The sequence below is a fragment of the Pleurodeles waltl genome, chromosome 9, assembly GCF_031143425.1.
Source record: "Pleurodeles waltl isolate 20211129_DDA chromosome 9, aPleWal1.hap1.20221129, whole genome shotgun sequence".
Taxonomy (NCBI): domain Eukaryota; kingdom Metazoa; phylum Chordata; class Amphibia; order Caudata; family Salamandridae; genus Pleurodeles; species Pleurodeles waltl.
The window spans coordinates 39,006,924-39,027,414 of NC_090448.1; the positions used below are offsets into that span (position 1 = coordinate 39,006,924).

The 20,491-nt window shown below is 44.1% G+C and overlaps 1 protein-coding gene across 6 annotated transcripts in view; it reads left to right on the forward strand.

Annotated features, from left to right (window-relative positions):
• Positions 1-20,247, forward strand: part of LOC138258904 (solute carrier family 26 member 6-like) — a 201,260-nt gene extending 181,013 nt beyond the window's left edge. For all 6 annotated transcript variants that reach the window (XM_069206223.1, XM_069206226.1, XM_069206220.1 and 3 more), the window contains exons 19-20: positions 10,839-10,975; positions 19,171-20,247. In XM_069206223.1, the coding sequence (XP_069062324.1) occupies positions 10,839-10,975; positions 19,171-19,194 (161 nt within the window). In that variant the 3' untranslated portion in view covers positions 19,195-20,247. The remainder of the gene's footprint in view (positions 1-10,838; positions 10,976-19,170) is intronic.
• Positions 20,248-20,491: the final 244 nt, after the last annotated feature.

Below are 20,491 nucleotides of genomic sequence, written 5' to 3' on the forward strand. Positions count from 1 at the left end.
TCAGAGTTGCTGAATACCAAGGCGGTCTAGTCTTGATTCCACCTCATACCTCTTTCAACCACCACCAGACCCTGCCTGCCTTTTTATCTCACTCCTGCAGGTTATTTTTCATCCATCCCCGCTTTCGATCTTTTCTTTTTCTTTCCACCTTCTCTGCAGTTCTCTCTTGTTCTGGAGTCAGGCTTTAATTTGTTGAAAATAAGCCCCAGTCCCCAACAATGGGTGCTGATGGGCCCCGGATGAAATTAAGCACTGGACCAACTTATCCTATTTGTAAAAAGAAATTGCCCAGTTTTCTTGTACATCAAATAAAATACTGAACAGGCAGCACCACAGAATAAAAACTCTTGTTGTGGTGGGGTTTCAACCACGTGTCTTCAAAGGAACTGAAATCTTAATGCAATGCCTTAGACCTCTGAACCAGAGCCCAGTGTGAAGAGCACTGCCTCCAAAGCAGGGATGCACTTTGGAAACAGCTGGCTCCAGTGTGGTTGCTGTTTGAGGACAGTGAGGCAGGCCATGCTTGTGAGCATCCTGTAGTGACGTCATTGCCCAGTTCAAACACCTGGAATGCCCTTAACCTACCACTGGAAATCAATCAATCAATCATGGTTTTTGTGAAGCACAGCACTGTCACCCTTATGGGTCTCTGGGTGCTGGGGAGCCGTGTCTCTGTCGAAGAGCCATGTCTTGATCTATTTCCTGAAAACTGCCAGAGAGGAGGCCGTTCTAGGTGCAGGGTAAGGCTGTTCCAGTTCTAGGCGGTGATGTAGAACACAATTTCTGAAAACAACCTTAGGCATTTTTAGTTTGTACTTGATTTGGTGGGGGCGTACATAGCTTTATTCCTTTATCAATTGTGGAAAGAGAGGTTACTAAACACATACACAAGAGGGCAGAGCTGTCCTAGGCCCCTTCTGAAGATTTACGTTCTTCGGGTGCAAATAAATGGGGTGTCAGTGAATTCAGTTATAGTGGAAACCACTAGAAAATGGCAAAATCTAAGACATGAAACTGTGTATAAAAACCAGGGGCGTGGCGTGGGCAGTAAAATTGGAGGGGTATGAGCTTCAGATTTTCCGACTAGCAGGGTGCATGAGAGGGGCCCATGGGACAGTGGAAAAAGAGAGGAATGCAGATTGGTAGAGGTACTAAGAGAAGGAAAACAATATTTTGTAAAATTACCAATATTTTTAGCGACTTTAAAAACTGAGAGGGAGAGAGTATGTGCATTTTTGCCTGAATAAATGTAAAAATTCCTGGTGAAAGCCGGCAGACATCTCCCCATACCAAGGTTAAATAATGTATGGTGGGTTCCCACTTGTAACAATGAACTTTTAGGCAACCAATTGCCAGATATTTTTGAGGGTTCCTTAAAATGTTCAAAGAGATATCTCAAAGCATTATCCAGTTTGAAATGTATTCAGAAGAAATAGGTAATTTCCATATTGTGTTTCATTGATTATCTTTATGCCTTGAGAAACCCCTAGGTGAATGCACCCCATTGGGCGAAACACGTGTCGGCTGGCTGAATGTTCACTATGGTCTTTGATTTTGCTTTGAGATATCTCTTTGAACATTTTAAGGAACCCTCAAAAATATCTGGCAATTGGTTGCCTAAAAGTTTATTGTTACAAGTGGGAACCCACCATACATTATTTAGCTTATGTTTAAGGTTGGAGGATTAGGGTCCATTTCCTCCGGTTTGAGTTCCCACATCTATCACATAAACAGGCAATTGGTACGGGAAGTATTTTAACTGGACCCTTTCTATCTCCCCATAGCAGACTGAAAGCATCTGTACCCTATTTATCAGAAAAATAATTTACTATGAGTGGTGTACCACACCCCCTCTTGAATCCACGCCCCTGATAAAAACATGTTCCGTTGATGATCGGTTGTCACAGGTCTTTTCAAGCTTCCTCGAGACCCTCCAAAGAACTTCCTCCTGTAGGTGTGTTGAAGTACATTTGTAAGTCCGGTACTGCCAATGCAGCAAAATAGCAACTCTTGGCAGCAGCAAGATTCCATCCACCGTCTCTGAAGAGACCTAAACCATAATCCAAGACCTTTGACTGCTCGGCCACCGTACCATGTGACCATGAGCTTCTCCGGTGCAGGGATATATGCTGGAAAGCTGGTGGCGGCTTTTGCTGTGTCAATGCTGGTATCGTTTTGCAAGGGCTGGCAAAGGAAACGAGCAGTCGTGGAAGGACACAGACTGGGATAAAGAGTGAGAGAGCCGCCCAAGTAAAACACTGCTCGGTGTGGAAACAGAGAATAGCTAAATCAGAGCAGTGGAGGGGAGGGCAACAGAGGATGACTGGGGTGAGAAGAGAGGGCAAGGGGGCAGAGAGAAACAAAGAAAAAGAGCTAGAGAATGCCCTGAAGAAAGGAAGGTGCTAAGCATCAGTTGAAAGGTTTTAAAAATAGTAGTTCCATTTTGCAGAAACGGAAGGATACATCTTATCCAATCAAAAGCAAGTGAGTCAGCTGTGCGAGGTGGTACTGATAAACCCTAGGGAGGCAGCCCACCCAATAACAAGCAGGCAGCTGAGATAGACAAGAAAGTCTTCTAATTAGGTGTGAGGAGTAACACAACGCCCACAATATGTAGTATTGTATACAGTGCAATGTGTGACAGACAGCTGAACCAATCTGTAGCAAGACCCCAAAAACATTACGAATTAACTCAGAGGCCGAGTATTATGTGTAGTCTGCATTCTGAGCCTCTGTTTTCTGGGGTTTCAAGAATAAGAGAGAAGATGATTTTTCGGGATGTATTAGTACATGATTTTGCCTACATTGGACTGACCGGAAAGAGCATGAATGGAAGTGACATCGTTGTCTGTTGATACAAACATAATTTATCCCAGGACGTCGAAAATCCTCACAAAAGGACCAATCGCTGCCTAAAGGCCACTGCAGGGTAGCATAATGGTGCTACATTGAATCCAATAAGGAAATATGTTAATAAAACCAAGGTGTAGTAAAGCAAGAAGCGTTAACATGCCAGAGTTTAGCTTGTATACCAGTCGTACAAACAATGGACACATGGTGGCGCCAGAATGCCATGCATGTGAGATTGTGAAGCAAAACATTATTGTGTCAGATCTCTCCCTATATAATGGAAGCCTTATTGCAGTTTAATCATCCACAGTATGCCGAGCCCTTTAATGTATTGAGCTCATGAGAGCCTGTGAAACAGACAGCTAAGGCTGGCAATAGCGGGGAGCTGAGTTTGGTGAAGTCAAAGCTATCAGAGAGAGAAGTGTGTGTGGTGTAGGCACAACAATTTCTGTATGATGTGGCAGATTACATATAAGGTTTGCTGAGGGCCATGCCCAATTGACAATATGGCTGATTGAAGGTGATCCAGATCCTACTGTAGATTTAAAAAAAAAAAAGAAAAGAAATAGTCTAGCAATGACATGGGCGAGTTTCACCCCTTTTCCGTATTATGATAGGGGTGGGCTGTAAACTCCGCTGAGCCGGCAGAGTTCAGAGTTTTGTCCATTTCGCACTCTGCTTGGAGCGCAGAGTTGGGCAAAAACTCTGCCAACCACGGTGTGGTTTTCCTTCCGTGCGACTTGCATTCGTGAAGTTGGCGAGGAAGAGAAAACGAGCGCTAGACCACCTCTTGGTTAGATTTCTCAATGCGGGTGGTCGCGGGAGGTTGATAATGTTGGTGCTCGTGTTGCGAAAGCTGACGCCCGGATAGAAAATCTACTCCAGCGGCAGAAAGAGGCAGCGCCACTAGTGCCGTTGCACTGATTTCACGGGACAAGCTCCTAGTGCTAAAAATGAGTGTGACCGACTGGAATTTCTTCACTTGTGGAACGCAAATTTTGCCCACCCCTATATTATACGTTTAAGACACAGCTGAAAGGATTAAGCCTCTGACTGTATAAAATAAATTGAAGATCAGAGGATACAGTTTAGCTGATGAAATATACTCCTGAGATAACTGAGTAGAATAATGCAAGCATTGCAGAGGTCTGCTTGTAACCTGAAGGCTGCATGATTTTTTCTGATGGATACATTAAGCCTTGAAAGCATCTAAAGGAATATTTATAATGCCCTAGCGCCACCTTGCGCCACATTCACGTCTTATTTTTGACGTTAATGTGGCCCAACAAGGTTGAAATCCCAGTGCCGTATTTACAGGGTGGTAGCACTGTATTGCCTCAGTAGGCCAGCGAGCCACAGTCCTTTTTCTTCATGTTTAAAAGGAATGCTCTGGGTGTCTCTACTTGAGTTATTTCTTGTTCTTTTTGGGGTCCGGCTACAGACAGGATGAGCTCTCTCTCACAAACTGCACTGTATACAGTACTACACCGAGTGGGCTTTGTGTCAGCCCTTGCTACTGAATAGAAGAGCATGGGAAAAGGGCCACTTTTGACATGGTAATCCCACTTTTTGCCTGGAAAATGATGCAGTTTCAAACTGTAAGTGCCCTGGGCCCCTGCTAAACGGGTTTCCAGGGCCAGATCTCTTTCCCCAAAACTGTACTATACTTGCCACCTCAGCCATCCCTGGAAGAACCTAGTAAATGGTACCCCTAGTACCTAGGGCATAGGTCCTGAAGAGGCCCTGCCAGAGCTGCAGCACCAATCTAGCCACTCTGAGAGCCTCCACACCAGCCTCATGCAGACTGCTATTGCAAGTGTATGACAAGGTATATTTAAAGGTTGCAAAGTCGACATGGCACTCACCAAGAGTGCCATGCCCACTAACACTGCATGCACTATCGGTAAGTCACTCCTCTAGCAGGCCTTACAGCTCTAGGGCAGGGTGCGCTATAATGCATGTGAAGGCAAATGTGTGCATCAGCAAATATGCCCCTACTATGTCTTTCCAAAACCTTAAAACATAGTAACTGTACAGGGAAGTCATACCAAATGCAGGTGCTGGACACTGGTCATTACGAGTTCCCCAGCTACATTATGGACTCTCTGAGTAGTGGGTTGTTTGGTATCCAGCAACTCCGAATATTAAACCCACACTGATGCCAGTTTTGGATTTATTATAAAATGCACCCAGAGTGCACTTTAGAGGTGCACCTTGCAAAACCTAACAGCCCTGGCATGGTTGCTGACTGGTCTTAGCCAGTCTGCCACCACCAGAGAGAAGTTTGGACTCCTGGGGTGAGAGCCTCTGCTCTCACGTGCCAGAACACAAAGCCTTTTCTGGGTGGAGGCGTCACACCTCCTCCCCCAGGAAGGCATCCTGCGCCAGCAGTCAACTTCAAATGCTTTTCTACCTTTGAAATCTGACCTACACCTCTGCTGTTAGAAGCAGATGGCTGCAAAATGGTTTTTCCCACACTTTGGGCAAAAAAAAACAGTGGAAAACTTACCCAGAGTTCAAGGAGTGCCCCCCTCAGCCTGCACCAACCCTCAGCTGTGGCAGGCGAGGTGGCCACTCATTTCATTTTCCTCCATCTTGGATGGCATGAAAATAGCCAATCAGGGTTAGGGCTGTGACCCTTTCCCACTGGAATAGGTCACATAGTGGGTGTAGCCACCCTAAGGGAAGTGGCCCGTTGGCCACTACAACGTACTTCCCCTAACGCCCACTAAATGCAGTATTTAGTGGGCATCCCTAGACCTGCAGATCAGATTTGACAGACACAAGAAGACTAGGAACAAAGTTGACCCGAGACATGAGAACAGAAGTCCTGCTGTGAGAAGAAAAAGGCACCAAACCCTGCCTGCTGCTCCTAGGACTCAATAGTCGGCACTGAGGTGTCGCCCAGAAAATGGAAGAACTTTAAAATCCCCCAGAGCACTTCCAGTCTTCTGCATATCACCAAGAACCTCCCTCAGAGTGAAGGTATCACTCTCCTGAAACCTGCAAGCAAGGAACCAGGGAAGTCCAGTTCACTGACCAGCCACTGACCAATGAACCGGGCCAGCAGCCTGACCAAAATCCACCCGACAGACCGAAAGTACAAAACCTCCCAGTGAACCAAGTTTGGTGTCATTGCGACTTTCTGGGCCTGAGCTGTCACATTGCCTGGGGTACTGGTCCCCCAACGTTGGACACCCAGAAGCCAAGTCCACTCCGGACTCTTCAAGGACCAGAAGCAAGCACCAGTCGAGGGACTTCAGGACATCCAAGAATGACCCTCACCAGAGTGGCCCTGCTGACCTGCAATCCACCCTCCAAGTCACCTGCACCTGGCTCCAAGGACCCCCTGTAGCACGACCCTTGGCTGACCTATCTGCACTCCACCGGCCTCCCTGGCCCCTGCAATGTCAAACCAGCTGTGCTCTAGGTGTCTCTAACCCCTTGCGACCTCTACTCTCTAAGGGGACCTACCGGACTTACCTCTAAGTCCACTTGTGCATTGGGTTTCCAAGTGGTCCCCTTCTCCGTTGTGCACTAGCTCCAAGACTTTCAGCTGCTGCTTCCGCTTGAGCCGGGAGGTGCCTGAACTTCTCGGGCTGGCCCACAGGACATCTGAACAACCTTGACATAAAAACAGAATGTGACACTTGTGAGAGCATTGCCTGGTTTTATATGCATTTTTAAATATTTTCCCATTCATTCCTATGGTGCGTAATTATGCACAAAAAGCATATATTTTCCAAACTTTTAAAAATCATAACAAAAGAAGTACTTACCATATATTGATGATCTTGGTCTTAAAAAGTTTATAAAAATCTGAAGTATTTTTGTAAATTGGTCTCGACCTATTCTTCTGAGTGTGTGTCCACATTTATTGATACTGTGAGTACAACAAGTGCTTAGCATATCTCCAAGATAAGCCTAACTACTCGCCCACACTACCACAAAAACAGAGCATTAGGTGGTCTGCCTTTTACCTCTGGATACCAAGGTTGGGTTGCCTGGACTCTCTGCACGATGCACTTCATTTTCATACACTATACAGAGAGCCCCTAACCTACGAAGACTCTCATCTAGTTCTGCTCCTTTCTCTATATTGGAAAGGTTTTCTCCATATTCTTTGTTCCTCCCTGTGGCATAGCAGGTACTTTGCCAGCATCCCCTATTCAGGGAGTCTCCCAATGAATCCCACCAAGGTGTCATGATTTACTCGAGATATCCTCACGGAGAGAAGAAACGGTCTGTTTATCTCCCTTATAAGTGTCACCCATCTTAATAGATCTTGGAACTTCCAAGTGCCTCACAAGGGAGCTCATGCGGTGAAGGAGGTAGTCCAAATAATTTTCCTTGAAGCACAGTCCCACAACCACAACATTTAGAATATTGAGTAAGGGATCTCCTTAGTTTCCTTCATTGGGGCTAAGAATAAATGGCGAGGTCTCCCATCTTCATAACAGCCCTCGAAGAGCCTGCTTTCCCTGTTCGGGGATTCCGCTAGCCATCCAGGGAGATGCTGAGGCCTAGCTGCCTAGTAATAACATGGTACCTTCAGAACCGCTTTTTCATAAAGCAGCTTTAAAGTTTTCAGCTTTGCTTTCAGGTTCGCGAAACGTATACAGACACCTTCGCAACATGTAATTTTGCCTATCGCTTTTCATGGCTTTTCTCTCCATCATGCTGAGAGACCGTTTGTTCCATTTCAGTGAATTTTCCCAGCAGCAGGGGGCTTGAGGGAGGTCATGAAGTCTTTTTTCAGGTGTGCTCCATCTTCTGCTGTAGTGTGGACATCTCCAACAGATTTATATTTTTATGACTGATTATTGTGAAAAGGCTCCCATAACAGCAGGGTCATTTCTCTTTAATATACTTGATTTTGGGCAGGCTCCTTATTTCTTAATGGGATTTAATATTTTTTAAGATACGTCTTTCAGACTTTTTTGTTGAAAAGACTACATGAAACATCTATTATGGCTTTATGATTCATATTGTTCACCATTCAAAGTTGAATAAGCATGAATCTTTTATTTGAAAATCTTTCACGTGATGCAAAGTCGACGATGTTCCTGGACTCATTTATGTGGATCAAAATAATGTAAACATTGTGGACACCCCACAATCTTTGTAACAAAAACAAATTTATACTTCAATAAATGAGCTATTTTTGTATGTTTTTTGTATATTTTGTATATGTGGACAGTTGTCACAGTAGCTATACGAATTTACCTATGCAGATTTTGTGATACCATGCGGAGTTGTGTTTTTTTGTGGTATAGGGCCTTTGTCTTTGGTACAGAGGATTTGTTCTTTCATTCTTGGGTTCCTTCTCAAATAGGACGTCAAGAGAGCTTAATATAACTTGTGCATGCGATGTGATTCATCCTTTAAACTGCATATAAACAATCTCTGAATAAATACAAACATGCAGTTACAAAAAGGCCGCCTCCCTCTTGTACAGCATCTGACTCAATTATCCCTCCAGCTAGTCTGGTGAGAACTTTACTGACGCATAATTACCTAGTGAAATCTTTTGAAGACTGCAAATCGTGCTTCCCTCAGATCTCATGCCGGTCTTCTCCTTAAAAACATTGTTTGAGCTTTTTCTGCGAACATTATTGTAGATACTTCACAACCTGGCTCAGTGCCCAATTCTTTTGCATTCATTCCCCCCTGAGGAAGCCCTCACTCGACCCAACATGCTCTTCAACCCATGCCCCAGTGACCCTCCTACCAGCATCGGATAAAATTCTTGACCCCTTACATAGGCAGCTTTGTAAATTCCTGAAAACACAGGATGATCCTTAGGGAGACTTTGGCCCCAACAGAAGCCCCTCACTAGTTCTTGTGTCCATCCTAGATGATGTCTGCACTCTGTGTTGCCTCTGGTGGTGACATTGCCAATGTGACCACCATTCACTATTGCTGCTACATCTTCAAACATCTGCCATAGGAACTGCCCTAGCCTGGTTCCATCCCTTTCAACATACCCGGGTCCAGGGTCTGTCTCTGGCCAACTTGTGTTCCACCCTTTCTGTTTGAGCCTGTGGGCTCTACGTAGGTTCCATATAGTCCCCATATCTCTTTAATCTCTATATATGTTGCCAGCCATTCTTCATTGTCTGGGCCCTGAGTATCTCTTGTGTCAAGGGCATTCAGATTTTGTTAAACTTTCCCTGCAGCATCAAATTTCCACCCTCAGTACTGCCTTGTTCAAATGAAAGATTGGATTGACAGCATTGGTTAAAACAGACAAAACAGAATTGTTTCTAGTTGAAAACAACAACTGCCTGAGATGGTCACCATAGTTTTGGCCTTAGCAATTTGCCACTGTCTTAAACTTTCTAACTCAGTCAAATGTCTGGGAATCAAAGTTAATTATGAACTTAAATGGCTTCTCAAATTGCTTTGATTTCAATTGCTTTTATGTTCCATCTTCGTAAATTACAGAAAACGTTCCCTTTTGTGACCATAGAAAGCAGATGTGCAATGCTTTGATTACTGGAATAGCAACAATCTTGAAATAAGTGGTGCTTTGCCTGACTTCTACATGCAATGTACCAGTCTCTTGTCTCACCTGCACTGGCTGCCAACTTGAGATACGATTACCTTTAAATCTTTGTCATCCATTGTGCATTCCTCCTCTGTGACCCTCTGTTCCTCTCTAAGCACATCACTCCCTCTGTCCTCATCATCTCCACGACAACTTTCAAAGCCTCCTGTGTGTTCCAGTATTGTGAAAGTTCAGATAATGCAGCTGTGCCTGTTCCATGTGTGGTCTTCTATCTAGTTCCTTGGCTCCACAAGGTCCTCTGTCTTTCTTCTCATATTAAATTCAAGTACCTGACCTCTTCACCAGCTCCACGCGATCCCCCTGTTTGTTGTCTGTTGGCCAATCATTACCAACTTGCAATGCTCAGAGACAGAAGACTGCTCTGGTGACAGTGCTCTGTACAAACACATAACAACATAACAAAACTGAACTTTTACAGGCTTAAGCACATAAGGTTTATATATCTTTAGTGGATGTCAGCAAATGAAGGTCAGATCCATTTCAGTAACTCGAGAAGCTTGACGACTCTGACACTTCACTAGTTTATATCCATCTCCAAAAGTTTATATTGGTTCTTTTCACTCATGCAATTCATGCACTGTATTATATTCAGTCTTCTGTACCTTGGTGTTATGTAATGAACTTATGTGTTCCCACCGTATGAAAATAAGAGTACGTTGCATGAGAGCTGCTAAAACTGCCATCCCCCGGAGCACCAAACCCGGCCCGACCTGTCTGCTCAGGTTCAGCCTGGGTCAGGAGCTAGGAAGCTTTGTTCGGGTGCCATAGTTATTCTTTCAACCAGGTCCTTTCCTTACACGAGTGAACTGGGCCTTTATTTATTTATTTTGCAGTTTTATACAGCGCAAACTCAACTCGAAGGTATTGGAGCGCTTTACATGAGCACCAGTTACATTACACAAGGACACATTCATTTTTGGTAGCCACCGGGAGATTAAGAGATTTGCCCAGAATCGGAGGATGTTGAGCCGACACCGAGACTCGAACCTGGTTCCCCAGCTCCAAAGTCAGCAGCTCTGGTCTTTATGCCACATCCTCTCCCCTACGAGCCAGGATCCTTGCTTGCAATAATCAGTCTCTGCTACCAAGCTCCGGTGACTTTTCTATTACATGTTACACATGTTGCTTATTGACTTGCGTATCTGTTTACTGCTGTCGTTATTAGTCATGGTGACTTTAGTTAACTCTGCTTGGCTCTTGACCACATGTTCCTTCCCACTGTTGGCAGAGATGCCATTGTGACTGACAGCAGTAGCAACCCAGCTCTTTACGTAGTCATGTTTCTGACTCTCCATTTAGGGAACATAACCCATTCTACTTTGGTTCTCATTGTGGGCTGCCTCTCTCTTCTCTCTTTTTATTATTGTGAAAAACATATTCATGAATTCTGAAATTAACAGTTTTTTTCTTAAAACAGAATCAGTGATTAAGCAACTGGAGATGGGCAACTTGTTCACCAAAGTCATCACTAAGGCAAAACTCTTCCCCTCTATCCATGACGCGGTCACTTGTCTCTCGAGGGGGCAAGGGCAATCTATGATGCAAGAAATGAAGGTAAGTTCACAATAGTACATTTTTATGGTTTAACTTACCTAAATGTAATTTAATGTAGTAAAAGAATCTGTGTTCAAATTCAGTCCATGTAAGAGTGGAGGCCTCGCTATCCAATCATTTGTGACTGACGTAAGAGTGTTAGCAAATACCTGTCAAAGACACATTGTAGCCAATCAAAAGTAAGAGTGCACATTCACTGTCCAATTGGTTGTAACTGACCTCATTATGTTTAAAAATGACCACCAAATATGAACATCCATTCAGAAGTGAGAGTGGAAACTCGTACACCAATCAGTTGTGATTTACCTCATTGAGTTTACAAATGGCTGTCAGATGGCTTACTGTGCGGTAGGATACACTAAAGCACATATGGGTTTAGAGGATGTATGACCTACAGTACAGAACCACACAAAAGAGTGTTGTGGGTGGCAGGGCTTTAAATGCAAAATATGCATGGGACATACAAGCCAGGCATGATTGTATGCCTACATGAATACGCTAACACATTAAGGTATGTGTGTGACAGGCTTACGGGTTAGGAAATGAACTGTCTGAATGGTAATTCTAACAAATTTGTGCCTGATTGGTGTATTGTATTCAAAATATGACATTATTTATGTTAACAGGGCAGATGATATTATCATCACTGTCATAAGGTCTTTCCCATTCTGAGGATGCAGTTTGGAAGGAAGCAGTACTGTTGCTTGCCTTCCATGCACTTCTCCAAAAGATGCATTGTTGGCGTACTAAGGGAACAGTAATAAAGATGACCCCACCTCTGAAGGATTCATTCAGGACTGAGGTGTGTATAGATGCCAGAATTGGGGAAGGTCATAAGTCCTGGGCAGGTTGCTGTGGGAAGTGCAGAATAACTGAATCCAAACTGAAACCTGACAGCAGCATAAGGTATGCAGGAAAACTGAAGCTTAGCTTGAAAATACTGCCAAATAGCTATCTAGCTGGCAGCAATCTATATAAATTAGGTAGGCAGGGTTTACACTAACAGGCTAGGGATAGCAGCAATTTATATAAATTAGGTTAGGTTTACACTAACAGGCTAGGGATAGCAGCAATCTATATAAATTACTTAGGCAGGGTTTACACTAACATGCTAGGGATAGCAGCAATCTATATAAATTACTTAGGCAGGGTTTACACTAACAGACTAGGGATGGCAGCAATCTATATTACTTAGGTAGGGTTTAGACTAACAGACTAGGGATGGCAGCAATCTAAATAATTTAAGTAGAGTTAACACTAACAGACTAGGGATGGCAGCAATCTAAATAATTTAGGTAGAGTTAAGACTAACAGACTAGGGATGGCAGCAATCTATATATTTAGGTAGAGATAAGACTAACAGACCAGGGATGGCAGCAATCTATATTACTTAGGTAGGGTTTAGACTAACATATTTAGGGATGGCAGCAATCTATATAATTTAAGTAGAGTTAACACTAACAGACTAGGGATGGCAGCAATCTATATAATTTAAGTAGAGTTAACACTAACAGACTAGGGATGGCAGCAATCTATATAACTTAGGTAGAGTCAAGACTAACAGACTAGGGATGGCAGCAATCTATATAATTTAGGTAGAGTCAAGACTAACAGACTAGGGATGGTAGAAATCTATATAATTTAGGTAGAGTCAAGACTAACAGACTAGGGATGGCAGCAATCTATATAACTTAGGTAGGGTTTGGACTAACAGACTAGGTATGGCAGCAATCTATATAATTTAGGTAGGGTTTGGACTAACAGACTAGGGATGGCAGCAATCTACATAATTTAGGGTGTAGATGAAGAGATTAGGGATGTGAAATGAATGTGTTTATGACATTTCTAGCATTTACTCTGAACTCTGCTCTTATTTCATGTGCAGTATTTATCATCCTGCTACCCATGATTTGTAGGCTCTTAATAAATTATATATAGTTGGACATAGCATACAAATATTTGTGTGTGTTACGGTTTTCTGGGAAGAAGGGCAGACCCTGTATATAATATCTTGTGCAGATAAAAGATTCTTGGGCAGGTTGTGTCTGACTCCCAACATTTCCTGACCAAAAGAGTATACCCGACTAGGGAGTGGAGTGAGAGATGCTGGGCGATTCTCCTTTTCTCCGAAAAGGTATGATACTTATAGTTTCTTTTGCAACTAACTGTAACAACTGGGTGTGCCCCCAAAATTGTGGAGAACATATGACAGCACAGCTTACAGCTAAGTATGGTGGATGGTGTGATTGTGACACAGTCCATCAGAAACTGCCTAGCCAGGTCCTCCCTTAACCAAAACACCAGCAACCCAAGACTGGTTTCAGTCTATTTGGGCCTCTTCATTCGGGTGCAGCCTGGTTCCACGGCACATTGAGCATGAGACCCACATCTGGGCATATCCATCTCACTTAGGGTGTCAAACTGAATAATACAAATACATAATAGGATTATTTCTTGAATTAATTTCAGCCACTAGTAATTACTCATGCTGCAACCCAGTACATTTTTTTGTGGCCGTCATGCCACTTACAGGAGCCAACCATATGCAAATCAGCCTTTGTCCTGCTCCAATAGGAACAGTCCAGCCTGAACTGCTAAGATTGTTTCTGAATCGGAGCGCAAGTAACCCAAGAGCAATTTCGGCCCATTTGGGCTCCTTCAGTCAGGTGCATCTTGGTTAGAAAAGGGGTGAAAACATTTAATTTCATCTAGAGCTTAAAAAATCCTTGCATGTACTCTCGTTTCAGGGTACGAACACGAAAGAAGCATATGATCAAGGCATCTGTTTAAAACTCATGCTAGCAAATTTTGTTAAAAATCTACGTGTTACATTTTACTCCTGTCCAACTATTTCTGACCGAATGAATTACACTTTTATGTTGGTGTTTTTACCTGCTCTGCGCCCTGAGGCAGATTCTGTATTAAGTTTTCCCTTGCCCAGACATTCAAATCTGGAATGCATTTATTTCAGCAACATTTATTTCAGAAAATCCTTCACATGTAAAATTCCATGACATGACTCATCTTCAGTCTAAAATGATGATTCCACCTGCTCAGCCTTGGCTTTTCTGCACTGGTTGCCAGTACATCACGGTATTATTTTTAAATACTTAGGCCTACCACGTAAAGCTCTTCATGCTCAGTATAACAAACCTCTTTCAAAGAAATGTAAAAAAAAAAGATTAAGATCCAAGGCATTCTCCTCTGTGGCAATACCCAACTCCCAGCAGGTCACTCAGGAAAGCAGAGCTGTTTCTGTTACTGCTGCCAGAGTTTAGAACTCCTGACCTGTCCCTATTCAGCAACATCTGTCATCCTACTCTATGAAAACTTGTTTGGTTTTGACAAGTCAATCTATTTTTGAAAGTTGCATCAAGGTAACCTCAGATGTTGTGCTTCATGAATACAAGACACCAAGACAGAGACAAGTTCAGTGATGCCAGGAACTTTGTGCAAGGTCATGGAGCATGAACCCTCATGCTGCTGGTGATGTGGGGAAGTTTGAAGGGAGCCAAGCAAGACCTATAGGTGGGCCCTGTGGATGTTACTAATAAGGAGAAGATATGTGGACAGTTGGGGTGATTGCTGGGGACAATGGAAGTTAGAGGAGGTTGTAGGCAGTGCTTAATTTGTAAATAAACACGTGCCGGTGCCCAAAACTCTCCTCTTAAACCCACAGCTGCTGCAATAAAATGTGGAAGCATGAAATACAAAGGCAGGGTAATCCTGAAGCAATCTCAGGCCTTTTTAATCCATTTACAGGCACTCCCAGCCCCTTCAGCTCACTCTTGCAGCTTTCTGCTTTCTATCTTTGAGACACTTTTTCTCTTCCTCCGTGTTTCCTATATGTGTCTTTTGCTCGCAGCAAATGCTTGAGGCAGAAGAATAAGCACCGGCCCTCAAAAATAAGTGCCGGTGCTTAGCACCAGAAACAATAAGCGCAAATTAAGCACTGGTTGTAGGGATGGGAGGGAAAAGATACCAGTAGCAAGAACGAAATGGGGATTATTGTGGATGGATTGCAAAGGAGATTCTAGCTATCAATGTGGTGGTTACCTACATGAAAGGATGGGATACGTGCTAGAAATTTGATGGAAGCGGATATTTCCTTTTGTGTAAGAACACAGGATGGAATATTGGCACATCCTAGATGGAGACGCTGAGTGCAGCTGGTAGTGAAGTGTATATACTAGGGTCAGTTACGTTATTTCATATGCAATAAAACATACCAAGGTGGACAGGCTGGCAGCTCTACTGGGTCCTTAACCCCCCTCCCTCTCTGGTTGTGCCAGTGGTTTGTTTGCTGAGGCAAAGAGTATTTTATATGGTGCATCTGCTGTCTGGATGCCAAGATCCAGATATCTACAGACACAACTCTGATTCAGACTTCTGTAACCAGTGTGATAGTTGAAGCCCCAATCCAGTGTGCACACAGTCGGTGTACAGGCAGTCAGAACTGTTAGTGAAAAAGGTGTATGCGGTGCTTAATTTGTAAATAAAAATGTGCCGTTGCCCAAAGATCACCTCTGAAACACGCGGCTGCTGCAATTAAATGTGCGAACACTGAATACTGAGGCAGCGTAATCCTGAAGCCATCTCGGGCCTCTTCAATCCCTTTACAGCCACTCCTTGCCCTTTCAGCTCACTCTTGCAGCTTTCTGCTTTCTCACATTGTGACGCGTTTTCGTGTTTCTCTTCCTCCGTCTTTCCTGTCTGTGTCTTTTGCTCGCAGTAAATGCCTGAGGCAGAAAAATAAGTGCCAGCCCTCATAAATAGGTGCTGGTGCCCCGTATTGGAAACCACTAGCTCGAATTAAGCATTTGGTGTATGGTATCTTCTCGAGGAGGACATTGGTGTAAGGGAAGGAGATGTGTTGGGGCTGTGGACAAATAGGAGTCAGTGCAGCTGATAATCAGTGAATGAGATACATTGTTGTGGACATGTGTGCAGCAGAAATGAGTGCATCTGTTAATAAGCAGAGGTGATGTCTTATTGATGGAGCCTGGGGTGAGGACAGTCAGTGATTAGTACCACTGCTATCAGGTCAGGTGAGCTCAAATAGCTCTTTAAGGAAAATAGTGTATTATTAATTACACACATAGCTTCAATGCAAAATAATGTGTTACAGTGGACCTGGTGAATTTAGATGCATGGCCTATATAGTCTAGTCTGCTTTCTTTAATAGTAAATTATCCACCCAGACATTGTGTTTGTGTGTGTATGTCCACTGTGTGGCATTATGTGCACTATTTTAAATATGTTTCACCAGGAGCAGGGGAGCTCACTCTCTTGGTTTCCCAAGGCTGACTTCCTGTTGATCCTGAGACCTGGTTTACAGATCACTCTTCAAAGCAGCATAACCCAGAAATCAACACCATTAGCAGAAGTACATTTCTAAACTACCATAGTTCCTCCACACCCTTAATCACCTCTAGGAACTGTGCGGAACAGAGGGAGATATTCTCTCATTTCCAGAAGGTTGAAGACCTTAGATGCAGAAAACTCCATGAATAAAACAAGGCATGATGTTAAATTATACGAGGTAAATAAAAGAATGGTGAGACTTTAGTACGTGTATAACCTATAAATAAACTGTTACTTATGAGGACAGTTTACAGTAAATATTACTAATTCCTTGGATGATGTGTCCGTAAATAAAACATTTCATTTGTTCACAAAAGCCTTGTTCTTAATACCCTGTCTATCTATCGGTTTCAAAAAGTGAACACGTGTGGCAGTAAGTTATAACTAGCTTTACTGGTTCTGTAAATGAAACAACACTTAACACTGACCAAACCCTCGGGTGAGTTCCAGGCAGTGCTGAACCTGAAATGTGTCTCTTCGGCTCTGAATTCATCCGCTGTTTACTCTGATGTGGGCCGCATCTCAGTCCTGCCATGTGGTAAAGGCATCTTCGAGTTTGTAAAGATTGAACGAACCGTTGTGGTTAAACTAACTTGATAAGAGGGCTTTTGAAAAATAAACAAGGCCCGCATCGCTGTTCCCTGCGTTACCTACGTAGATGTGACATGGATTTGGGGTTTTCGGGCAGGTGCTGATTGGGGCCTTCTCGACTCTTCAGGGCTCACTGACCTACCGTCTAACTTTGCGGCACATTTCCAGTGTATGGCTTTGTTGTAAATGAGAGATGGGCTTGTGACACCCAGGGCACGGCTCATGCACCCCCGTCTCTGTGGCTGGGCTCTGGTTTCCATCACAACGTCTGTCCAGCAAAGTCCATCACCCCGAACATTCAGAATAAAGGAGCCGCACAGGGTTGTATGACGGAAGCACGCATGCCTAAAGCAAGCCTGCCCGAACAAGGCGGTCCTAAGAACCACCGCCCCTTTACCACGCGTGCCTTTACAATGAATTCTGTTGTAAAATCATGTATGGCAAGGAAAGATGCGAAGTAAATTCCCCCCTGCCCTTGACCCTAACACCCCCACCCCGCCCCTAAACTGCCTCTTTCCCCACCACCCGAGCCCTAAAACGGATCCCACTCTGCCCGTGAAACTACCCAGACTCCCCTCCTAACACCTAAAACCTTGCCCCCTACTTAAAACTACCCCAATCCCAGCCGCCCTGCTCTGAGCCCTAAAACTGTCCCCAGTCCTGCAAACTGCCCCTTCCCCCAGCCCTGAACCCTAAAACCCTACCCAAGCTCTTACAAGTACCCCATCTCCCCAGCCCTGAGCCCTAAAACCCTGCCCCAGGCCTCACAACTACAACACCCCCCCACCCCCCGCCTGAGCCCTAAAACCCTCCCATACAAAAAAAACTAACCAGACCACCCTGTCAAAAAAATAACCCAACCTCCCTCAAAAGTACCCCCCCAGACCCGGTCCCAACCCCTAAAAACTTGCTACCTGCCTAAAAAAGTATTGCGACTCCCCCCTGTAAAAAAATAAAATTAAAAAAAATAACCCGACCCCCCCCTCCACCGCCCTGAGCCCTAAAACTGCCCCCACCCTCAAAAGTACTCCCCACCCCCAAAAGTACTCCCCACCCCCAACCGGGTTCCAGCCCCTAAAAACCTGTAGCCTCCCTAAAAACAGTAACACGACTTCCCCGTTTACGTAAAAAAAAAACTAACCTGACCTCCACCCACCCTAAGTCCTAAAACTGCCCCTTCCCCTAAAAAGTAACCTCCGCCCACCAAACCCGGCCCCAACCCCACTTCCCTCTCCCATTGCTTCCTCTCCCTGCTCTTGGAGCAGCTAGACCGCACTGTCTGCCTAACCACGCACATGCGTAGTTAAGGCACATGCGTGGTTAAGGCACATGCGTGGTTAAGGCAGACACCACGCCAGTGCGTGGTTCAGGCAAGCGTGGTTTAGCTTGAGGGGAAACGGCACGCGCGGCTCAGCCCGCGTTGTTAAGGCCGTTCCCCGCTGCACAGAGGCCAGTGATGCCTTTCTGCATCTGAGCTACTACTAAAGCCATGGGAGGCCTTCCATATGGAATTCACATACTTAAAACACAAATATTTCAGTGTAGGGGTAGAAACAGACAATGGTCTCTTTTCTCAGCCTGACAGGATGAGCTGTATATATTAGAGCATTTAATGAAATATAGTAGAAAACACATTTTAAAACCGTTGCAATGCCTCAGCAGGCTTAGGAGCACATCTGTTCATAGTAGAGCGCCAATGCCTAGGTAAATATTGAATTTACTCGGATCGATGTCTTAGATTTATTGATGGAACAGAGAGGGCAGCAGCTCCCACCTCTGAACGGGGGTGTTACTCTGGGAGGGCAGGGCAGGGGTTAATGCAGTAATGGCTTAGCAGTTCCCATCACAGTAGCAAGCAGATGACATGTTATTGAGAGAGGATACATGAAGCATTATTTTTGATATTATTAAGAGGTGGTCTGTTGCTTACAGAGAATGGAGTGAGGATTGTTGCATTTGGTAATATTTATGGCTGTCACAGCAAATCTATTTACATGACGTCCAGCAAAGGGATTTTTCAATGATAAATTAGGAAGCTTGTATAAATGTGTAGTGCAGGCTTCACTACAAACTGCTGAACCACCACAAAATGTATATGGTAAGAAACAGAAGTGTGCACTACAGTATTTATTGTCCCTTTTCACATTATTTGCTTTTCTTGTTTCTTGCATTCAAAATCCGTGTGACATTAACTTAAGTGATTTATTCATTGACTTTTTGCAAAATCATGTTTCTTTCAGGATCTTTCAAATACGAGAATGTAACCAGCGAATGAGCCAATCAGCACGCAAGGGAACCAAAGAGGGTCTCCATCGCCAACGCAGGCTTATGGGACTTTGAGGACCAGCCAGTGGAGGTTGTTATCACCATCCAGGGTGGCTGCATTTCCTGTGAAGATGTTACATTTATGCTTCGGGAGCCTAGAACCATAGGTGAAAAATATAGGCGCTATGTTGGAATGTGGAGTGGGTGAACACTGGTGGAAAGTTTGTTTCACGTCCTGCAGTTATCGATTAACCTCTGCAAAGGAGTGACTAGTTCACTGGGGCAATAATTGATGGACATGCATCTTCCTGCTAAGGTCAGTGTAAAGCTATACTTGGCCTTACGAAGAAGCACCCTGATGAGTTTTAAGTATCACTTCTAAGCACTATATCTGACACTGAACGCCCAGTAAAAGGATACAAAAAAGGGATGGTTGGAATGCTTGAATTAATCGCAGCCACCGGTAGCCATCCCAGTCCATCGTTATTTTGCCCACCACACCACCTCAGCTTGGACCCAGCCATATGCCAATCAGTTTTAACCAAGCTCCGTTGGGAACAGTCCAGCCCGAATTGGCAAGCGAGGCCCTCCCTGAACTGGAACACAAGTAACCCAGAACTGGTTTTGCCCTCTTTATGGGCTCCAGGTGTGCCCAGTGGCACATGTACCTTTTCTTTCTTGAACAGTGCTCTTGAAATGATCACTGGGTGTTAGATCCTGAACTTGTGCAACTGCAAAATATGTTTTTTCCTGTACGATAGAACATCCTCTATTGAATACCAGATGGATGATCCATTTAATTTCATGTGAAAGAACATTGATATCACATCCGAAAACAGCTCTTCCGCTGCAACACTTCCTTCGGACCAGGACCTCGGTAACGCCTCCTACACTGAGGGGCACGATGGACCGCTCTCCACCAGACACATTTGGTACCTTCAATCGGTTTACTAATAATGGCATGAACTTGGGAGCAGAACTTTCTTCTTGCACATCAAGATTTTAAATGCCTGAATAATTTACATGTGATTAAAATAACTTTTCAAAAATTGAAACCATTCTCCTTTGGTACTTTGTGCTTTTCTAAGCAAGACTTGTTGCTCAAGCCTGGATGTCTCCTCCATGCATGGGTACTTGGTGTTCTCCGGTTTGAATTAGAGGTACATTGAGTCCATGGCTCTGTTTTTGGCATCATGCTACTATGACACACAGTTGTGAGGCTTACCACCCTTCTGTAATGGAACAGAACCAGGAAGTACTTACAATCCCAGTATAGGGATATATACATATATAGCA